General features: G+C 41.4%; 1 protein-coding gene across 4 annotated transcripts in view; it reads right to left on the minus strand.

The window, feature by feature from the left end:
* Positions 1-8,383: 8,383 nt before the first annotated feature.
* ranbp2 (RAN binding protein 2) overlaps positions 8,384-19,724 on the minus strand; it is a 97,161-nt gene continuing 85,820 nt past the window's right edge. For all 4 annotated transcript variants that reach the window (XM_081368863.1, XM_081368862.1, XM_081368861.1 and 1 more), the window contains 4 exons: positions 15,108-15,271; positions 12,701-12,974; positions 11,505-11,839; positions 8,384-8,849 (listed from right to left, as the gene is read on the minus strand). In XM_081368863.1, coding sequence (XP_081224989.1) covers positions 8,544-8,849; positions 11,505-11,839; positions 12,701-12,974; positions 15,108-15,271 — 1,079 coding nt within the window. In that variant the 3' untranslated portion in view covers positions 8,384-8,543. The remainder of the gene's footprint in view (positions 8,850-11,504; positions 11,840-12,700; positions 12,975-15,107; positions 15,272-19,724) is intronic.

A 19,724-nucleotide genomic window follows, 5' to 3' on the forward strand; every position in this document is an offset into this window, starting at 1 on the left:
TTTATATTTACCCAAACATCCTCCCAATTAAATTCTGGATCCAAATTTGGGCAGTCACGTCTCCACAGCCTATCTAAAGGCAATTTGGCATAAGAGGCCTCTAATATAAAGTTATATAATATGGACACCAAGCCCCTATTATTCCCTTGAGCAATAATCAACTTATACAATGGGTGTACAAGCAAAGGTTGCTGCCAAGGAACACCATATGCTTTGAGGGCCGATCTAAGCTGTAGATAAAAGAAAAATGAGGATGCTGGCAAATTGAATGAGTTTGCAATGTCTTGAAAAGAGCACAAACCAGAATCATTATAAATGTCTTTCAAATGACGAATACCACTCCTACTCCAATGTGAAGGAGGAATGGGTCTGCCTCCAATTGTCAATCCTTTATTACTAAATATGGGAGATTGTGTATGCCACTTGCAGGAGACCTTGCATCTAGATTCAACTAACCTCCAGGTTTGAATTAGATGGGAAACTATGGGACCAAAGCGCAGCCGACATTGCTTATTTGATACATTAGAAAAAAGGATGTCTTCTAGATTCCATGGATGCACAATATGTTCTTCTATCTTGCGCCAAGAGACAGGAATATAAGGGTTAAACCATACAAGCAAAGGCCGAAGTACAAAAGACCAAAAATAGAACTTACAATCAGGCACTGCCAAACCCCCATCTACCCTCTTCCTTTGTAAAGTAGTCAGTTTTAAACGTGGTCTTTTTCTATTCCAGATGAATTGGGAGATATTACCATGGATTTTATTCCAGAAGTTGACAGCAGGGGAGAGGGGAATCATAGAACTAAAAAAATTCAATCGAGGCAAAATATTCATTTTTACAATAGAGATTCGAGCCTGCAGAGAGTTGGGCAGATTGATCCATCTGTCCAAATCTCTCTTGATGTCCTTGCCTACTTCTGAAAAATTGTGCGTCACAATGTGGTTCAAAGAGGGACAAATTTGTATCCCAAGATACTTAAAATGCTGAACAACAGCAATAATGGAAGGGTACTGCAATATTTTAGCAGACTCATTTAAAGGTAAGAGGGCAGATTTAGACCAGTTAACCCTGAAACCAGATAAATGGCCAAACTCTTCACAAACAGACAGCAGGCTAGAAATAGACTGTACTGGATTTTCCATGAAAACCAGAACATCATCTGCATATAATGCTACATGATGCAAAGTATTGTGAATGGAAATAGGTTTTATCTCAGTAGATTGTCGAATCATCTGGGCAAGAGGTTCAAGGGAGAGAGCAAAAAGAGCTGGACTTAAAGGACACCCTTGTCATGAAGACCTAGTGATAGTAATTGGTGAGGAAAGTAATTGTCCTGTGAGTACTAATGCTGTGGGATTAGAGTAAAGAACCTTAATCATATGTATAAAACCCTTACCAAAACCCATATTTTCCATAACAGACCACAAGAAAGACCACTCCATCCTATCAAAGGCCTTCATTGCATCCAGGGACAACACTGCTGAAGGAACCTTAGCATCCACTGCCGCATCTATTATATGTAGAAGACGCCTGACGTTATCCACTGCCAGTCTAGTTTTAATAAAACCTGTCTGATCACAATGGACTAGCAAGGGCATGTGATCCTGAATGCGCCGGGCAAGTACCTTTGCATAAATCTTTAAATCGGAATTTAACAGACTTAATGGCCTATAGTTTACGCATTCTGAAGGATCCTTATCTTTCTTTAAAAGCAGAGATATTAGGGCAGTATTGACATCTCAAAAAAAAAGCTGCCTTTTTCAATTGAAGTCGTTATCATGTCTAGAAGCAAGGGACCTAATTTATTCCAGAACACAACATAAAACTCAGGTGGTATCCCATCTAAACCAGGTGATTTATTCCTTTGCATAGCAAGGGCAGCCTCGTTCAATTCTTTTAAAGAAATGTGGCTATCAAGTAGAGTGGAAGCATTTATTGCTAGCCGTGGTAGATGTAACTTTTTAAGAAAATCACTGCATCTATTCTCTTCAGGCTGAGACTCGGATTTGTACAAATTGGAATAGAAGACACGAAACGTCTCGTTAATTTGTTTGGGTTCAGTTGTGATAATGCCGGCTGAGGATTTGATGGAGGAAATATCGGCAAAATGTTCATTTGACCTAATTTTCATAGCCAAAAGATGACTAGGTCTGGACCCATGGAAATAGTAACGCTGTCTAGTTCTATGGATTAAAAATTCTGAGCGTTGCTTCAGAATATTATTTCTTTCTTTCTTAACAAGGTCCCGTTCCACTGCTATCTGTGAAGAGTAATTGCTCTGTAAAGTGGAATCAAGTCTAACAAAGTCTGCTTCAAGAGTTTGCAATTTGGCAGATCTGGCTTTGCGAATATTGGAGCAGAACAGTGTAGCATTGCTTCGTATAAAACCTTTTACAGCCTCTCATAATATTCTGGGGTCATCAACGGAACCCACATTAAACTTCAAAAAATCCTCTAATTGAGATAGGAATTGTGTCTTATATTCATCATTCACCAATAAGGAAGTATTGAATCGCCACCTAGTGGCTCGCTTGGATAAACAGCCCAACGTAGCGCAGCACCATATTCCTTTGTGGTCCGAGAGGGCTATAGGCAATAACCCAGCATAATCAATTTTCTGGAAAAGTTTAGGAGATGAAAACAGAAAATCTATTCTTGAAAACGTTTTATGTCTGGAAGAGAAAAAAGTATAGTCTTTTGACGAGGGATTGAGAGATCGCCATACATCTACAAGCCCCAAACTTTTTGCCCACGAATGTAAAGCGGCAGTAGCCAATTCCTGGTCTCTGGAAGCAGTCGAATTTGACCGATCAATATTGACATCCCAGACTGCATTCATATCTGCTCCTATTATGAATGAATAATCAGTCAGATCTAACATACTTTGTGTTAATGTATCATAAAAGCAATTATCAAATGTATTTGGTGCATAGTTAGATACAAGAGCAATCTTTATGTCATACAGTTCCACTTTCGCAATGGCAATTCTTCCTGCTTCATCCGCCCATAAGTCCAACACCTTAATTTTGAGATTACGCCTGCAAACAATAGATACCCCTTTGGTTTTTGTACTAGCCGTAGAGGAAGCAATAGTATGATAATATTTATTAGCGATACGACCAGAATCCTTATTTAGCAAATGAGTTTCTTGTAAAAGCGCGAGATTAATTTTCTTTTGCCGGAGCAAGGTTAAGACACTTTTCCGTTTATGTGGTGCATTCAGCCCATCGCAATTCCATACTAGAATAGATAATTCACCCATAATCATCATGTACAGTTCTCACAACAACCACTGCAATCTAAATATAAATTTTATTTTGCCAGAAGCTACACTCACTGAAATTGCAATAAAGGTTTCCTCACCAAATATTGCCAAGCGACGTGAATATACCCCAAAATACAATATTAATACAAAATCCAATGAGTTTCCCCTATAACACAAATACATCAACAACAAAAACAGTGAAAGAAAATAGGACAAAATAAAATCAAAGACGTAAATAAGAACCCCATACAGATCGTATTGATCCGTGACCATTTATGGGTACGGGGCAGCAAAGATAATTCAACCCAGAATTGTGTAACCATGAAAGAACCGTTGAAAATACCAAGATTTCTTGACCACATAATAGTGCAATAGTACAAAAATAGGCTAAGTGAAATACATCACTATACTACTGAGCTTGTAGGCCTACCGGGACTAACAACTGTGAACAAGTGAGCTAACACTTAAGTTGTAGGCCTACATTATTAGAAACATATGTACAATAAAACAAAACAAAACAAAAAAAGGGGGGGGGGGGTAGTTGATCGCAGAAATTGCGTGTGCAAAACAACTTAATCCACGGCCTATACATAAATTAGAACGTCTAAGGATGAATATTCAAATAAATTGTGTAAACACAGAATTAAACTTGAGTTTAAGGCCACTTATGGAACTGCTTCAGTATAATAAAAAAAAAAAAAAAAAAAATTCCAAACGATCTACCCCATCGTTTCTGCAATTGTGTAACAGTGGCCCAAGAAGTAAGTTAAACAACAATACGGATCCCGACAAGACTCCAGCTTGAACAATCACTGGTCGCTCGATTCAGCATTTGTGCCTTCAGTTTCCACCGGGACATCGTCTGCATTCGAGGAAAGGGGAAGCACTGCCGGTAATGTGTGGATAAAATCCTCAGCATCTGTCGGAGACTGGAACGACTCTACTCGACCACCAACCTTAATCTTCAAAACGGCAGGGTAGAGAAGGAAGAATTCCACGCCTTTGGCTCTGGCTTTATCCATTGCTTGAGAGAAGGCTAGGCGGCGTTTAAGGGTGTAGCTGCTGTAATCAGGTAAAAATCTCACCCTCCGACCATCAATAGTGAGAGGGTTTTTCCTGGCAGCCCGAAGAATTTCTTGACAGGTGCTAAATCGAAGGACATTGATAATCATTGTGCGGTTGTTCGCTCGACTCTTGTTGTCATTATACACGCGATGTGCGCGCATTATTTCACCCCGGAGGCTACCGAGGGAGGGAAACCACTTAGGGAGCGATTGCGTCAGGTATTGCACTGCATTAGACCCTTCCAGACCCTCTGTCAGGCCCGTGATCCGAATGTTACACCGTCGACTCCTATCCTCCATGTCCGCCAACTTGAGCTGCATCTGTTGTAACGTCGCTTCTTGAGTGGCTAGTAACTTTGAGTTGCCTTTAACATCCGATCGTATTTTCCCCATCTCCGCATTTATGGTTCCAATGCTGTCAGACAAAGTCACCAAATGGGTCTGAATAGCACACAATTTCCCTTCCGTATCCTTTCCCATTTGTTAAAGTTGGTCAAAACGTGATTCAAGATAGTCGCGCTGTCTCTCCAACACTGATTCCGCAATGGCTTCCATATCAGTCCGATTTCCCTTGTTCTTAGAGGCATTAGACGCGGATTTTTTGTTCGATTCAGCCATCCTGCTCCAAGGGTAATTATTATTCAAAAACGGTATAAAAATAAAATGTTTCAACGGAGAATTACCGACCAAATGAACAATTCTGGGTGAGGAGAATCAAACTATGCCGCCATCTTATCCAGCTGATCACGTGACTCCTCCAGATCCTTCATTCCTTTATACAGAATCTCTCCAGTTCCTTCATTCCTTCATACAGAATCTCTCTAGTTCCTTCATTTCTTCATACAGAATCTCTCCAGATCCTACATACAGAATCTCTCCAGATCCTTCATTCAGAATCTCTCCAGTTCCTTCATACAGAATCTCTCCAGTTCCTTCATACAGAATCTCTCCAGATCCTTCATTTCTTCATACAGAATCTCTCCAGATCCTTCATTTCTTCATACAGAATCTCTCCAGATCCTTCATTCCTTCATACAGAATCTCTCCAGATCCTTCATTCCTTCATACAGAATTTCTCCAGTTCCTTCATACAGAATCTCTCCAGATCCTTCATTCCTTCATACAGAATTTCTCCAGTTCCTTCATACAGAATCTCTCCAGATCCTTCATTCCTTCATACAGAATCTCTCCAAATCCTTCATACCTTCTTACAGAATCTCTCCAGTTCCTTCATACAGAATCTCTCCAGATCCTTCATACAGAATCTCTCCAGATCCTTCATTCCTTCATACAGAATCTCTCCAGATCCTTCATTCCTTCATACAGAATCTCTCCAGATCCTTCATTCCTTCATACAGAATCTCTCCAGATCCTTCATTCCTTCATACAGAATCTCTCCAGATCCTTCATTCCTTCATACAGAATCTCTCCAGATCCTTCATTCCTTCATACAGAATCTCTCCAGTTCCTTCATTCCTTCATACAGAATCTCTCCAGATCCTTCATTCCTTCATACAGAATTTCTCCAGTTCCTTCATACAGAATCTCTCCAGATCCTTCATTCCTTCATACAGAATTTCTCCAGTTCCTTCATACAGAATCTCTCCAGATCCTTCATTCAGAATCTCTCCAAATCCTTCATACCTTCTTACAGAATCTCTCCAGTTCCTTCATACAGAATCTCTCCAGATCCTTCATACAGAATCTCTCCAGATCCTTCATTCCTTCATACAGAATCTCTCCAGTTCCTTCATTTCTTCATACAGAATCTCTCCAGATCCTTCATTCCTTCATACAGAATCTCTCCAGATCCTTCATTCCTTCATACAGAATCTCTCCAGTTCCTTCATTTCTTCATACAGAATCTCTCCAGATCCTTCATACAGAATCTCTCCAGATCCTTCATTCCTTCATACAGAATCTCTCCAGTTCCTTCATTTCTTCATACAGAATCTCTCCAGATCCTTCATACAGAATCTCTCCAGATCCTTCATACAGAATCTCTCCAGATCCTTCATTCCTTCATACAGAATCTCTCCAGATCCTTCATACAGAATTTCTCCAGTTCCTTCATACAGAATCTCTCCAGATCCTTCATTCCTTCATACAGAATATCTCCAGTTCCTTCATACAGAATCTCTCCAGATCCTTCATTCCTTCATACAGAGAATCTCTCCAGTTCCTTAATTTCTTCATACAGAATCTCTCCAAATCCTTCATTCCTTCATACAGAGAATCTCTCCAGTTCCTTCATTTCTTCATACAGAACCTCTCCAGATCCTTCATACAGAATCTCTCCAGATCCTTCATTTCTTCATACAGAATCTCTCCAGATCCTTCATTCCTTCATACAGAAACTCTCCAGATCCTTCATTCCTTCATACATAATCTCTCCAGTTCCTTCATACAGAATCTCTCCAAATCCTTAATTCCTTCATACAGAATCTCTCCAGTTCCTTCATTTCTATCACGGACTGGGTTGGTGAAAGGAGCGAGGACTCAAGTGCAGAAACAAATGGGTATTTATTAACAAAAGAAATAAAACAACACTACAAACAAAAACTCCCCGTGGGGGAAAACAGGACAGACATCGGCAGGAACAGGAAACACAAGGGAACTTAGACAACAAACTAGCACAGGACTGCAAACGCAGGGAGACTAAATAGGGAAGCAAACAAAAGAGGGTAACGAGGAAAGCAGGTGGGGCAATTGAATCAATAATCAGGTAACAAGATGAGAGGGTCTAGACAGATTGCCAGCTCCTTCTCTTCAGTTCAGCCCACTCAAACTCAGAGGCCGTCAGGTTTAGACTTTTCATCTGTTGGTATTTGAATATAGAATCCATAATGCCATGTATCAGAACAAGAAGTCCAGGACCTCCAGCAGAAAAATAAGCCCACAACATTAAAGATCCAGCAGTGTATTGAACCGTTGGCATGGGCTACTCTTTATGTTCCCCATCGTGTCTGACAACTGAATGTGCTGGAGTTTGTTTTTGGATTATTTTTTTCTTTAAACACTCCCAAACAACATGTGATGTAAGAGCAGTTCGATTTTAATTTTGAAGCTGTCTGACCGCAAGAAAAAACAATCCATCCAGACAGGTTTACAATATAAACACTTTTAATAGGCTTATCTTCAACATGACATCATGGCTTTGCGTAAACATACACGCCACTTTCAAGTCAAGTGGCGTGTTATTTATATGCATTTTGAGCTTTCCGCGTGTATGTCCACGCGCGTGTATGAGTACGCCGTTAATCGGCCGAGTGATTCCGCGTGTATGTGTACGCCGTTAAATGTCCGAGCGAAACGGAGGAAAATCTATATCTACATCTGGGGAGCAATATTTTTTTTCCTAGGATGGTAGGGGAACACTCATAAATGGTATTAACCCGAGTGATGGGTAGGTTTAGGGACGCGGTTGGGGTACGTCATATATATTTATATACAGCAATGTAACGTAAATCAACGGCGTTGATAAACACGATGAAAAGCGATTATGCGTGTTGATAACACGCCAAAAATGGAAATACGAATTGGCGTGTCATACATACGCCATTTCATGAGATCAGTCTGTTATCTTATGGAAGATGGATTCATGATGCCCACGCTTATTTAAATTCACAATTGTGAACAAAAAAAAAAAATTATATAGTGTACTTTGAAATTCAGTATGCTTTGATATTTAAATCAATACATTTTTGGTCAGTTTCATGTAGGTCTTACCTATGAAGTACAGAGAAAAAAGTGGATTTACTGAACAAATAATGACTCCTGAGAGCAGAGGGCTGGTTATACAGCGGTATATTAAATACTGGTTACCAGTTTTCCTGAAACAGTGAAACTCTTCTGGATAAAGTGAAGCCAAGCTGCTCTATTTCTCCTGTAGTTGTATTCAATTGTTTCATCATCAATAATGACACTGTGTAACTAGTGAAACGCAAGCTGGCAGATGTTTATTTATGTTCAAAGCCAACCTTGAGAAAGTCCCTGTAAACTCGATCCACACTGAGGTAACTCTGGGGAAATTGTTCATAATAAAAGTAACTTCTTTTTTGCAAAGCATACATTTTATTGTCAACTAATGCAGTCTAATACAAACAGGACAAAAATAAAACCACTGCATGTACAAGATCTCTCACACATTTACACAAAAGTTCAGGGAACAATGTCTAACATGAACAGAAGTTTGCCAAACGTAGAAAAGTTTACAACTGTCCACAGTCTGAGACGGTGATGGTTTTAGTGGGTTTGCCGTCCTTAGTGCCCAGCTCTGCTATTCTCTTCACCACATCCATGCCTTCTTTGACGAAGCCGAAAGCCACGTGCTTGAAGTCCAGGTGTTCTGCTTTCTTGAGTGTGATGAAGAACTGCGAGCTGTTGGTGTCTCTGCCGCGGTTAGCCATGGACAGCAGTCCCGGGCCCGTGTGCCTCACGTCAAAGTTCTCGTCCTCAAACTTCCCTCCGTAGATGGACCGTCCTCCCGTCCCGTCCCCGCTGGTTATGTCGCCTCCCTAAAAGAGAAAACAGGAGATAATTCACCTTTACTGGTGTTTCAACACTGATGTACGTTAACCCTCTGGGGTGTTTTTGGGGTCCTTGAGATGTTCTGACATGCCCTGACATTTGTGCTTTTTTCAGTTGCTTATAAACATATTAATGGCAAAGGTGTAAATTCACTCTATATAGCACAAACAGGACTACCATAATATGTGAGCCACATATGTATGTACATGTTTTCATTTTTGAGAGAATAATGTTTATGCATGGTTATCGAAAAAACTAAAAATTAAAGTTTCTGAAATAAGGCCACAAAACACATACTAAATATGTGGCAATAAGACTTGACTAATGGATGTCGTCGCCTAGAGTTTTCAATCATCCTGCCTAATCATTCACATAAAACGATACATTGATTTTAGTTTTGTGAAACACTTTTAGTTTGTTAAGCCAATATACGGATGGGGCGTAAACGCTCCAACAGCATCATGCATTTTTAGTAGTTCACACCTGGTGAGACTACGTCCCTGCATACTTGAGCCATTCATTCAGGTGTGTCACCTATAGCTAACTTAAATATACAAGCTTCATAAAAATGATCATTCTAGGAGAAAATTTCAGATGGCATTTAGAGGCTTTTGCATCTGAACTCTTCATATATACACACACACACACACACACATACACATATATATATATATATATATATATATATATATATATATATATATATATATATATATATATATATATATATATATATATATATGCATGCACATACTTTATAATCTTTTCAAAACTAGTCAACGTCTTTCAAAACTAAAGTATACATTTTATTATACGTATTTCAAAGTAAAGGATTCATTAGTTAGTTGATGACTTTATTTTTGACAAAACACAAAGTATATATTCCTCATCTCAGTATAGCAATAGAGTTTGCTAAAAGCTGTTCATTCAATACAGCAGTATTTGAAAATCGATCATTTTGTAAAATTACATTTATATTTGCATTTGTCAAAACCTAGACACTTTTAAACATCAAAAGGACATTTATTAATATGTATTCGTGTCAAAATGACAAATAAACAGATTTTCCTATTCAATTTTGCATGGAAACGCTTCCAAGACGCTTGCGTGTCGCGTGAAAAATAGGCGTCGGTTCTATTTCTAGCATGCACACGTTTTCCATGCGGCTCATGCCGCACCTGAGACGCGCGTCTCACACAGGCAGTGTGCAAACTCTAAACTGTTAACATGGGAGCCGAAATAAAAACGGACACGCCACGCAGCTGAGACGCTTACGCCACACATCCAGTGTGTCACCGGCCTTATCCAGTGGATGTGGGCGTTTCACAGGTTTGTATGCATCGCCTCACATTTGCGTTTGAATAGCGCGGTCTCCGTAGGCGGAGTCACATTAAAACTTAATTAGCTGAGATGAGAACGACTGACATCTCTCTCAACATACATATTATATAAACTGTGAATATTTGTTTTCTATAAAAAATAGTTAATTTAAAAGAAGAGAATTCAAGCTTCAAGCCTGTGTGACTGTATGCCTGTTTGACTGAGTATTCGCTGAGTTACAGTTCATTTTCGGACGCGTTTCAGAATTGACTTCACTGACGGAGAGTAGGCAGAACTCGCATCATGTTTATTTTTCTTTATTTGGCGAAAAGCACAACACTTTGTTTTTATTATGAGCATACACAAAAAAAAAACACACTAAACAGGATCGATTGATGTATAACACAAGCATATAAGATAAATAATATTATTTTTTATTTTTTTTTTGCACTCATACGGAAAAAAATGAGCCGCCAGCGCGATAGCCGACCCCAGGGGGTTAACAACCAGCCTATAATGGGAAAATCCACCCACTCATTTTGTTATATTCTCCATATAACATCCCACTACAGTTCCCACATGAGCACCTGTACAACAATTCACAGACGATCATGACAGAACATGCAAATCCATAAGTGGAATTTAAGTTAACTCAACAACTACAGTACATAAATTCTCTCCATCAGTGACCCCTGTTAGAACATGTAAGGCTGAACATCGCTACTGACAAGTTTGACATTTTGGCTACTGTGAGATTCTCCAGTTTTGTTATTGAGTAACCGAAGCACGAACTGTACAGGCTCCGCCCTCTCCTGGAAAGGGGGCGGGGAGCAGCAGCTCATTTGCATTTATTATGGCATGTGTTTTCCCCCAAATGATCTGTGGGAGCTTTAGAGCTGAAACTTCACAGACACATACTGGGGATATCTGAGTCTTATATTACATCCTGTAGAAAGGGACATAATAGGTCCCATTTCAAATCAAATTGAATGCTTTAAGAATTTAAGAGAAAAAAAAATGTTTATGAAACATTCTAAACAATAAAATAACAGTAAAACCCACAATTTCAACCGTCACAGTTCAAATGAATGATAATGCAGACTCGCTCTCTGACAGTAGATGGCGCTTATGAAACAGCAGAAATACAGCGGTTACCCCGGTAAACAGAGCGTCATGATTACTGTTTTTTCGTGCCCAAATTTAAGACTTAAAGCGATAACTAAGACTTTTCTTTTACATTTAGTGAGAACATATTTGAGGCCATAAAAAGGCTTAAATGTTTTTAAGGAGACATGCAGTGTTTTCAGATGGTGCGGCCTCACCTGACACATGAAGTCAGGGATGATCCTGTGGAAGACGGAGCTCTGGAAACCGAAGCCCTTCTCGCCCGTGCAGAGAGCCCGGAAGTTCTCCGCCGTTTTGGGAACGATGTGAGCGAACAGCTCCATGACGATTCTCCCAGCCGGCTCGCCATCGACAGCCATGTTGAAGAACACCACAGGGTTGGAGTCTCGTGAGTGCGCCTCGGCCACGGACACCTGAGCGCAGTCGGCCCGAGACATGAGGCTCTGGCAGTCGACGAACGCTCGCCTGAAGGACTCGGCCAGCTCTGGAGTCTTGAACTTGGCCGCGAGCTGCTCCACCTTCCCGTCTCCCTCTGTTTGTGGGAACACACACATGTGAACAACACTGCCCAGCACAGGTTACACTGGGGCTGTCAAATAAAAATAACATTTTTAAATATTCATCGAATTAAAAAGAAATCCTGCACATTCTAATGCGAAAAATGTGCATTTGAATTTTGGTGTGTCAAGAGGCCCGCGAGACATGATGACGGCGTAACTGATGCGGTTTGTGTTTGTTAGCTTATCCAGTACACAGCGCGGTGAGGCTGCGTTGTTAATCTGAAACATGGCGGGGAAAGGTTTCCTGCTGACGACAACCCACTCAGTTGGAGGCAAAAATCGTGCAACGACACACTTACACATCGGTCAGAGCTGAGTGCGTGTTCATCAGCTGGAAGCTGATCAAGTGGAGCGTCTGGTGTTTTTGATGATCTAGATGTAGATGTAGTGAGTAGAAGTGTTTCTGAATGACAGTTTGCTGTTGTGTGTTCATGTAGTTCATTACGCTGTGTGCTGAAGTGTGTTTTCTCTGGTTACTGATGCACGAACAGTTTTATGCACTACTGTAACCTAATTTTCCTTGCATGCACATTAAGGGAATTATATTTTAAGAACAATTGTTTCAGAAGTTAACGCACTTTAAAAAGTTTTTTTTTTTTTTCAGTAATTTCATTTCCAAAAGTTGCAATGCTCGATTTGGTTTATAATTGCTTATTGCGCTCGCTTGCGCCCTCTTGTGGGCATAGGAGACAATACAGTACTTTTTCCCTGTAACATTAAGTATTGCCTAATATAATTTGAATTGTGCCAATATTTAAGAAAGAAATTCGAGTTTAGCTTTTCAGCCATTTTGCCAGCCCTAGTGTCCAGCGGATGCGGTGCGAGGGCTGTACCTGAGTAGTCGGTGGCGGTCCACACCAGCGCGTTGGCCGAGGTGTTCATGGGCTTGAGCTCGATGCTCTGGCTGATGGTGTGGTTAGCACAGACCTTCAGCACCTGCTCGCGTCTCATCAGCACACGGTAACACTTCTTGACGGGGTGGAAGAGGATCTTGATGTCTCCCACGCCGCGCTCCTTCCACTGGTTGAGCTCGCGGTCCCAGCGGTAGAGTTTGGTCCTTTCTTTGAACAGGATCTCCTCGTCCTCCTCGCCAGACTTCACCTCCACCTGCAGGAGTCATGTCAACACGTCAAGTCAGCTACCTGTATAAATACCCATCTAAGAGGGAGGCTAGTGCCCCCTAATGGCGAGGAGAAGCATAACCTCTAAATGTAACCGTTACCGTTGTTACAAGCTCAAACACAGCTTTTATAAATGTTAAACCTTTAAGAAAAGGGATGAGACAAAATTATATATTATATTTATATTAGTTTTAAAATGTATGCTTCAGATGTTTAGATGTGCAGACGTGTGGAGTGAAAATTCACTCTCTTAGATGGTGTAGATGGCACTTATGGACCAACAGAAATACAGTGGTTACCCCGGTTAGATCTGTAAACTAAACAGCGCCGCGCTTCTTAACACGATTTACACATTATACGGAGATAAAAAGGGAAAAAATGCCATCAAAACTTTCTGAATACAACCATATAACTGTGAAAGCCTGGGCCAGTAGAAGCAACAGCATCATGTTTTTACTGTGAAACTTGTAGCGTGCAAGTAAATCATAGCCATATTAAATCATAGCCTCTTCTCCTTCACTGATATTTCATAAGCAATAACATTAAACAATGTGCTTCGCTTCATAGAGCCCTGCACGGGCCTCAAATCTAGGCCCGAGCCCGGCCCTGGCCCGAGATGCTCAGGCCCTCGCCCGACCCGTGTCCGACAGCTCATCAGAATTATCAGCCCGAGTCCGACCCGAGCCCGTTTTTTTTTTTTTATTTTTTAGATTGCCATTAAAATATGTCCGTTATGTTTCTTTTCTTTTCATTTCTTTATTAAGTTAATTTAGACAAATGTTTGGAGCATAAAAAAAAATAAAAAATGACGACCAAGCAAGCCAAGCCAACAGCGAGTAAAACATGTTTGATCAATTTAGCCTCTCAAATCAACGCTAATACTTTACTTAGCTACAACAAAATCCATAGATATAAAACACTTCAAGCATATCACACAGACAGTTAGTTTAATGTTTATTTATTAAACCACAGTGAGTAAAATTTTTTGAAATACTGAGGCAGGCTCAGGCTGCTCGCAACAGCGCTCGCAAACGAAATGAGCAATAGCCAATCTAAACAAATTAAATTAAATAAATCCAAAACAAACTTGCAGGTTATCTTACCTCAAAAATGCACCACAGAACATGGCCATTCTTTTTTCCAGTAGTTTCCAACAGTTAAACGAAAATAAAGTCCAATCAAACGAAAAGTTAGAACAGTCTCTTACAGAGCATCGCGGAGAAAAAGAATAGCATCCACAGTGGAAGATTTTAACCCAGTCCTCTCTTCTATCACGCGCGATTTTTCTCTTAATATTCTCCATTATTTGCACATGAGGTGAATTGTTGGTTCCGCTGACGGGAAACCACCTGTGTGCGCGTGCGTGCGTTAAGTGGGTCGCACACCGGACGCACAGCTCAGGGCCGCGCCGCGCCACGTCTAGGACAACTCTCACCTGAAAATCCGTTAGCATCAGTAATTTTCTGATTTCTGTAAATAAATATAAAACTAAATGTATATTGCAGCACAGGGTTAAGTCCGTATAACTACGATTTGAGACACATAAATGTAAATTTAATATAAAACTATGTAAATGGCGCTCTGTGGCGCGGCAGGATTTTGAACACGGTCCTGAGCCGTTGCTGGGCGCCGCGGACAGACGGCGAAAGGCGCCGCCGGTGTGTGTACTCTCATAGAGAATAATGTGTTCGAATTTAAAAGACTTGGCGCTGCGCGTCCGGTGTGCGACCCCCTTTAGACTGTCATGTCAATCATATGTCAGTGTAATTATAAGATTATGAAAGTTATGAGATTATTAAATGTCTTTCTATGTTTGTTTTTCTATCGTCGACGTCAACTTCTCATTTTTTGTTTTAAATAATGTCTAAAAATATAAAAAGATGGATAACTTAAAAAAGGCCCGAGGCCCGGCCCGCATGTGAACTATGACGTGAAAATTGGCCCGAAGCCCGGCCCTAGGGGCGTAAAAAAGTCGGGGCCCGTCGGGCTCGGGCTGAAATGCAGGGCTTCAGCGCTTCATCAAACACACTGCGCATATAAAACTCTGTGATTTCATAACTGCGCTCAGGTTTACTTCCGGTTAATCGTGCGGCCCTGGATCCACCTCACACACACTCACCTCTGGCAAGGACACGATCGGCTCAAAGTGGATCTCCTCATTCCGGGGAGATTCGTCATCACTGCCCTCCTCTTCTCCTTCATTGTGTGCTTCCCCTCCTTTATTTCGCACTGGTGCACTACCAAAGACCGTGGCACCGGCGTTTGACCACGAAAAATTTGCATCTACAGAAATAAACGTGTGTGAAAACACTAAAAACATTACACTGCCAAAAGCTATACTGACAGCAGCAGTGTGTACAAACACATATGAGTGGCTTATATAAACAATGAGAGAGAGAGAGAGAGCGCGAGAGAGAGAGAGAGAGAGAGAGAGAGCGCGAGAGAGAGAGAGAGAGAGAGAGAGAGAGAGAGAGAGAGAGAGAGAGAGCACTTCTGTTTCATGCTCTTGCCTGCGGACCGAAGTGTTTTAGGGCAAAAGATACCGCAAGGAGCTGCTTTGACTGGTTTGGTCCACGCTCCATTCATAGGGTGTCCCTCCGTTATCACTCCCCAACCCGGTCTGTGGTGACTACACTGCGATCTGAAATCACTCCCATTATCACCATCTCTGAAAATCTGGATGCAAACCATCTCTGAAAATCTTGCATGAACAGCAGCCCCAAAGACACCACTGCTATGAGTGGAGCTCGTATCTATACAGGAAATATCATACACCAGGGGCCTCATTTATAAATGTTGCGTACGCACAAAAGGCGGCGTACGCCGCTCTCTATGCAATATTTGGTATTTATAAAAAGCAAACTTGACGGGAAAATGTGCGGTCCTTCACGCAAGCTCTGACCCAGGCGTACGCACAAAAACGGGTGAAATGAGAAACGGCGACACCGTCGGCATGCGGAAGAAACGTGAAAGTGTGTGAAACTGTAGAACGTTGTGTAAAAGAAATGGCAATACTGCCTCTCATAAATAACATGAAGACTTCACAAAGCAAGTATTACAATTAACAGCCTACACGAACACCCGTTTAATCAATATGCAGTGTAAAACAAACAAAATCAAACGAAGATTACAACAGAAATGCAAATTAACATTTTCAAAAACAAAAGTGAAATAGAAATAAAAAGCTGGTGCATCTGGCGCGTCAGTGTCCCCCTCCGCCTCAGTCACCACTCCACTTAATAAGGATTCCCCAATAATTGCTGCCAGTCTCTCATCAAGAGGGGTCAGCTCCGGTGTCCCCTTTCCCCCACCCGTGGCAGACACACTCTGGCGATGGAGCGCTAGAAGATTTTTTGCATAGACTTTGATGTCCGACCATTTCTTTTTTATTTCGGCCACGGTCCGAGGTTGTGAGGCTTTGTAGCATTAATGGCGTCTGCAACCTTTTGCCACTCAAGTGCCTTTTTGGCATTATTAATGCCCACACTGTGCCCTCCAAACAACATTTTACTCCTTTCCACCTCGCCAACGATAATTTCTACTTCACATTGAGTGAAGTTACGTTTCTTGGTTTTCCTCTCTGTGTTTGCCATGATTTCGCAATCGATGAATTTTAACTTGTGGGCGTTTCACTGACTATTCATGGGCAACTATGGGCGTGACATGAAGCCGCAAAAGCTGCGCTACATTTAGAATTGATTGTAATTTATTAAGGGAAAACTGCGTAGGATGTGCGTGCGCACGGTTTTATAAATCTGAATATTTCTGTGCGTACGCACGTCCTATGTTTCATCCGTACGCCACTTCTGACGCAAATCCTACGCAAAGTTTTATAAATGAGGCCCCAGGACTCTAGATGACCGCGGTCTTTCCCAATGATTCATCACATCCTCAATGCAATCCTGGAAAGGTGGAAGTGTCTGATGCACTGTCGAAGTAGCAGGAGGAAATTCCCATCTAGTCTCGAACACTTTATCCACTGGACGGCACAATGTCTAACCGGTTATCCACTGGACGGCACAATGCCTAACCGGTTATCCGCTGGACGGCACAATGCCTAACCGGTTATCCGCTGGACGGCACAATGCCTAACCGGTTATCCGCTGGACGGCACAATGCCTAACCGGTTATCCGCTGGACGGCACAATGCCTAACCGGTTATCCGCTGGACGGCACAATGCCTAACCGGTTATCCACTGGACGGCACAATGTGTTAGGCCCTCTGTTATTCTCAATATATATGCTGCCACTTGGAAATATTATAAGGAAACATGGAATTAGTTTCCATTGTTATGCTGATGACACTCAAATATATATTTCATCACGGCCGGATGAAAATGCTAAATTATCCAAATTGACAGAGTGTGTTAAAAATATAAAAGATTGGATGACACGCAATTTCCTTTTATTAAATCCAGACAAGACAGAGGTACTAATCATCGGTTCAAAAAACCACCCACAAAACCTCTCACAATACAACTTTAACATAGTAGGATCTCCTGTTACTTTATCCTCTACAGTAAAAGACCTGGGTGTTATACTAGACTGCAACCTGTCTTTTGAAAATCATATTTCATATGTTACAAGAACAGCCTTTTTCCACCTTAGAAACATTGCTAAGCTACGTAACATGCTATCAGTTTCTGATGCAGAAAAGTTAGTTCATGCATTCATGACCTTGAGACTAGATTACTGTAATGCTTTATTAGCCGGTTGTCCTGCAACCTCAATAAACAAGCTACAGTTAGTCCAAAATGCCGCCGCTAGAGTTCTTACTAGATCAAGAAAATATGATCATATAACATCAATTTTATCATCACTACATTGGTTACCTATAAAGTTCTGTATTAACTACAAGGTATTGCTATTGACTTATAAAGCCCTAAACGGCTTAGCTCCAGTCTATTTAACCGATCTTCTATCGCCCTATAATCCATCGCGCTCTTTAAGATCACTAAATTCGAGGCGTTTGGTCATACCTACAGTGAGGAAAATAAGTATTTGAACACCCTACTATTTTGCAAGTTCTCCCACTTGGAAATCATGGAGGGGTCTGAAATTGTCATCGTAGGTGCATGTCCACTGTGAGAGACAATCTAAAAAAAAAATCCAGAAATCACAATATGATTTTTTACTATTTATTTGTATGATACAGCTGCAAATAAGTATTTGAACACCTGTCTATCAGCTAGAATTCTGACCATCAAAGACCTGTTAGTCTGCCTTTAAAATGTCCACCTCCACTCCATTTATTATCCTAAATTAGATGCACCTGTTTGAGGTCGTTAGCTGCATAAAGACACCTGTCCACCCCATACAATCAGTAAGAATCCAACTACTAACATGGCCAAGACCAAAGAGCTGTCCAAATACACTAGAGACAAAATTGTACACCTCCACAAGGCTGGAAAGGGCTACGGGGAAATTGCCAAGCAGCTTGGTGAAAAAAAGTTCCACTGTTGGAGCAATCATTAGAAAATGGAAGAAGCTAAACATGAGTGTCAATCTCCCTCGGACTGGGGCTCCATGCAAGATCTCACCTCGTGGGGTCTCAATGATCCTAAGAAAGGTGAGAAATCAGCCCAGAACTACACGGGAGGAGCTGGTCAATGACCTGAAAAGAGCTGGGACCACCGTTTCCAAGGTTACTGTTGGTAATACACTAAGACGTCATGGTTTGAAATCATGCATGGCACGGAAGGTTCCCCTGCTTAAACCAGCACATGTCAAGGCCCGTCTTAAGTTTGCCAATGACCATTTGGATGATCCAGAGGAGTCATGGGAGAAAGTCATGTGGTCAGATGAGACCAAAATAGAACTTTTTGGTCATAATTCCACTAAACGTGTTTGGAGGAAGAAGAATGATGAGTACCATCCCAAGAACACCATCCCTACTGTGAAGCATGGGGGTGGTAGCATCATGCTTTGGGGGTGTTTGTCTGCACATGGGACAGGGCGACTGCACTGTATTAAGGAGAGGATGACCGGGGCCATGTATTGCGAGATTTTGGGGAACAACCTCCTTCCCTCAGTTAGAGCATTGAAGATGGGTCGAGGCTGGGTCTTCCAACATGAGAATGACCCGAAGCACACAGCCAGGATAACCAAGGAGTGGCTCTGTAAGAAGCATATCAAGGTTCTGGCATTGCCTAGCCAGTCTCCAGACCTAAACCCAATAGAGAATCTTTGGAGGGAGCTCAAACTCCGTGTTTCTCAGCGACAGCTCAGAAACCTGACTGATCTAGAGATGATCTGTGTGGAGGAGTGGGCCAAAATCCCTCCTGCAGTGTGTGCAAACCTGGTGAAAAACTACAGGAAACGTTTGACCTCGGTAATTGCAAACAAAGGCTACTGTACCAAATATTAACATTGATTTTCTCAGGTGTTCAAATACTTATTTGTAGCTGTATCATACTCATAAATAGTTAAAAAATCATACATTGTGATTTCTGGATTTTTTTTTTATTATGTCTCTCACAGTGGACATGCACCTACGATGACAATTTCAGACCCCTCCATGATTTCTAAGTGGGAGAACTTGCAAAATAGCAGGGTGTTCAAATACTTATTTTCCTCACTGTAGAATATCTAGGTCCACCAAAGGAGGCAGAGCATTTTCACATTTAGCTCCAAAACTCTGGAATAGCCTTCCTAATACTGTTCGTTGCTCAGACTCGCTCTCACAGTTTAAAACTAGATTAAAGACGCATCTCTTCAGCCAGGCATTCATATAATA

This window comes from Scardinius erythrophthalmus, assembly GCF_964197995.2.
Source record: "Scardinius erythrophthalmus genome assembly, chromosome: 6".
Classification (NCBI taxonomy): Eukaryota; Metazoa; Chordata; class Actinopteri; order Cypriniformes; family Leuciscidae; genus Scardinius; species Scardinius erythrophthalmus.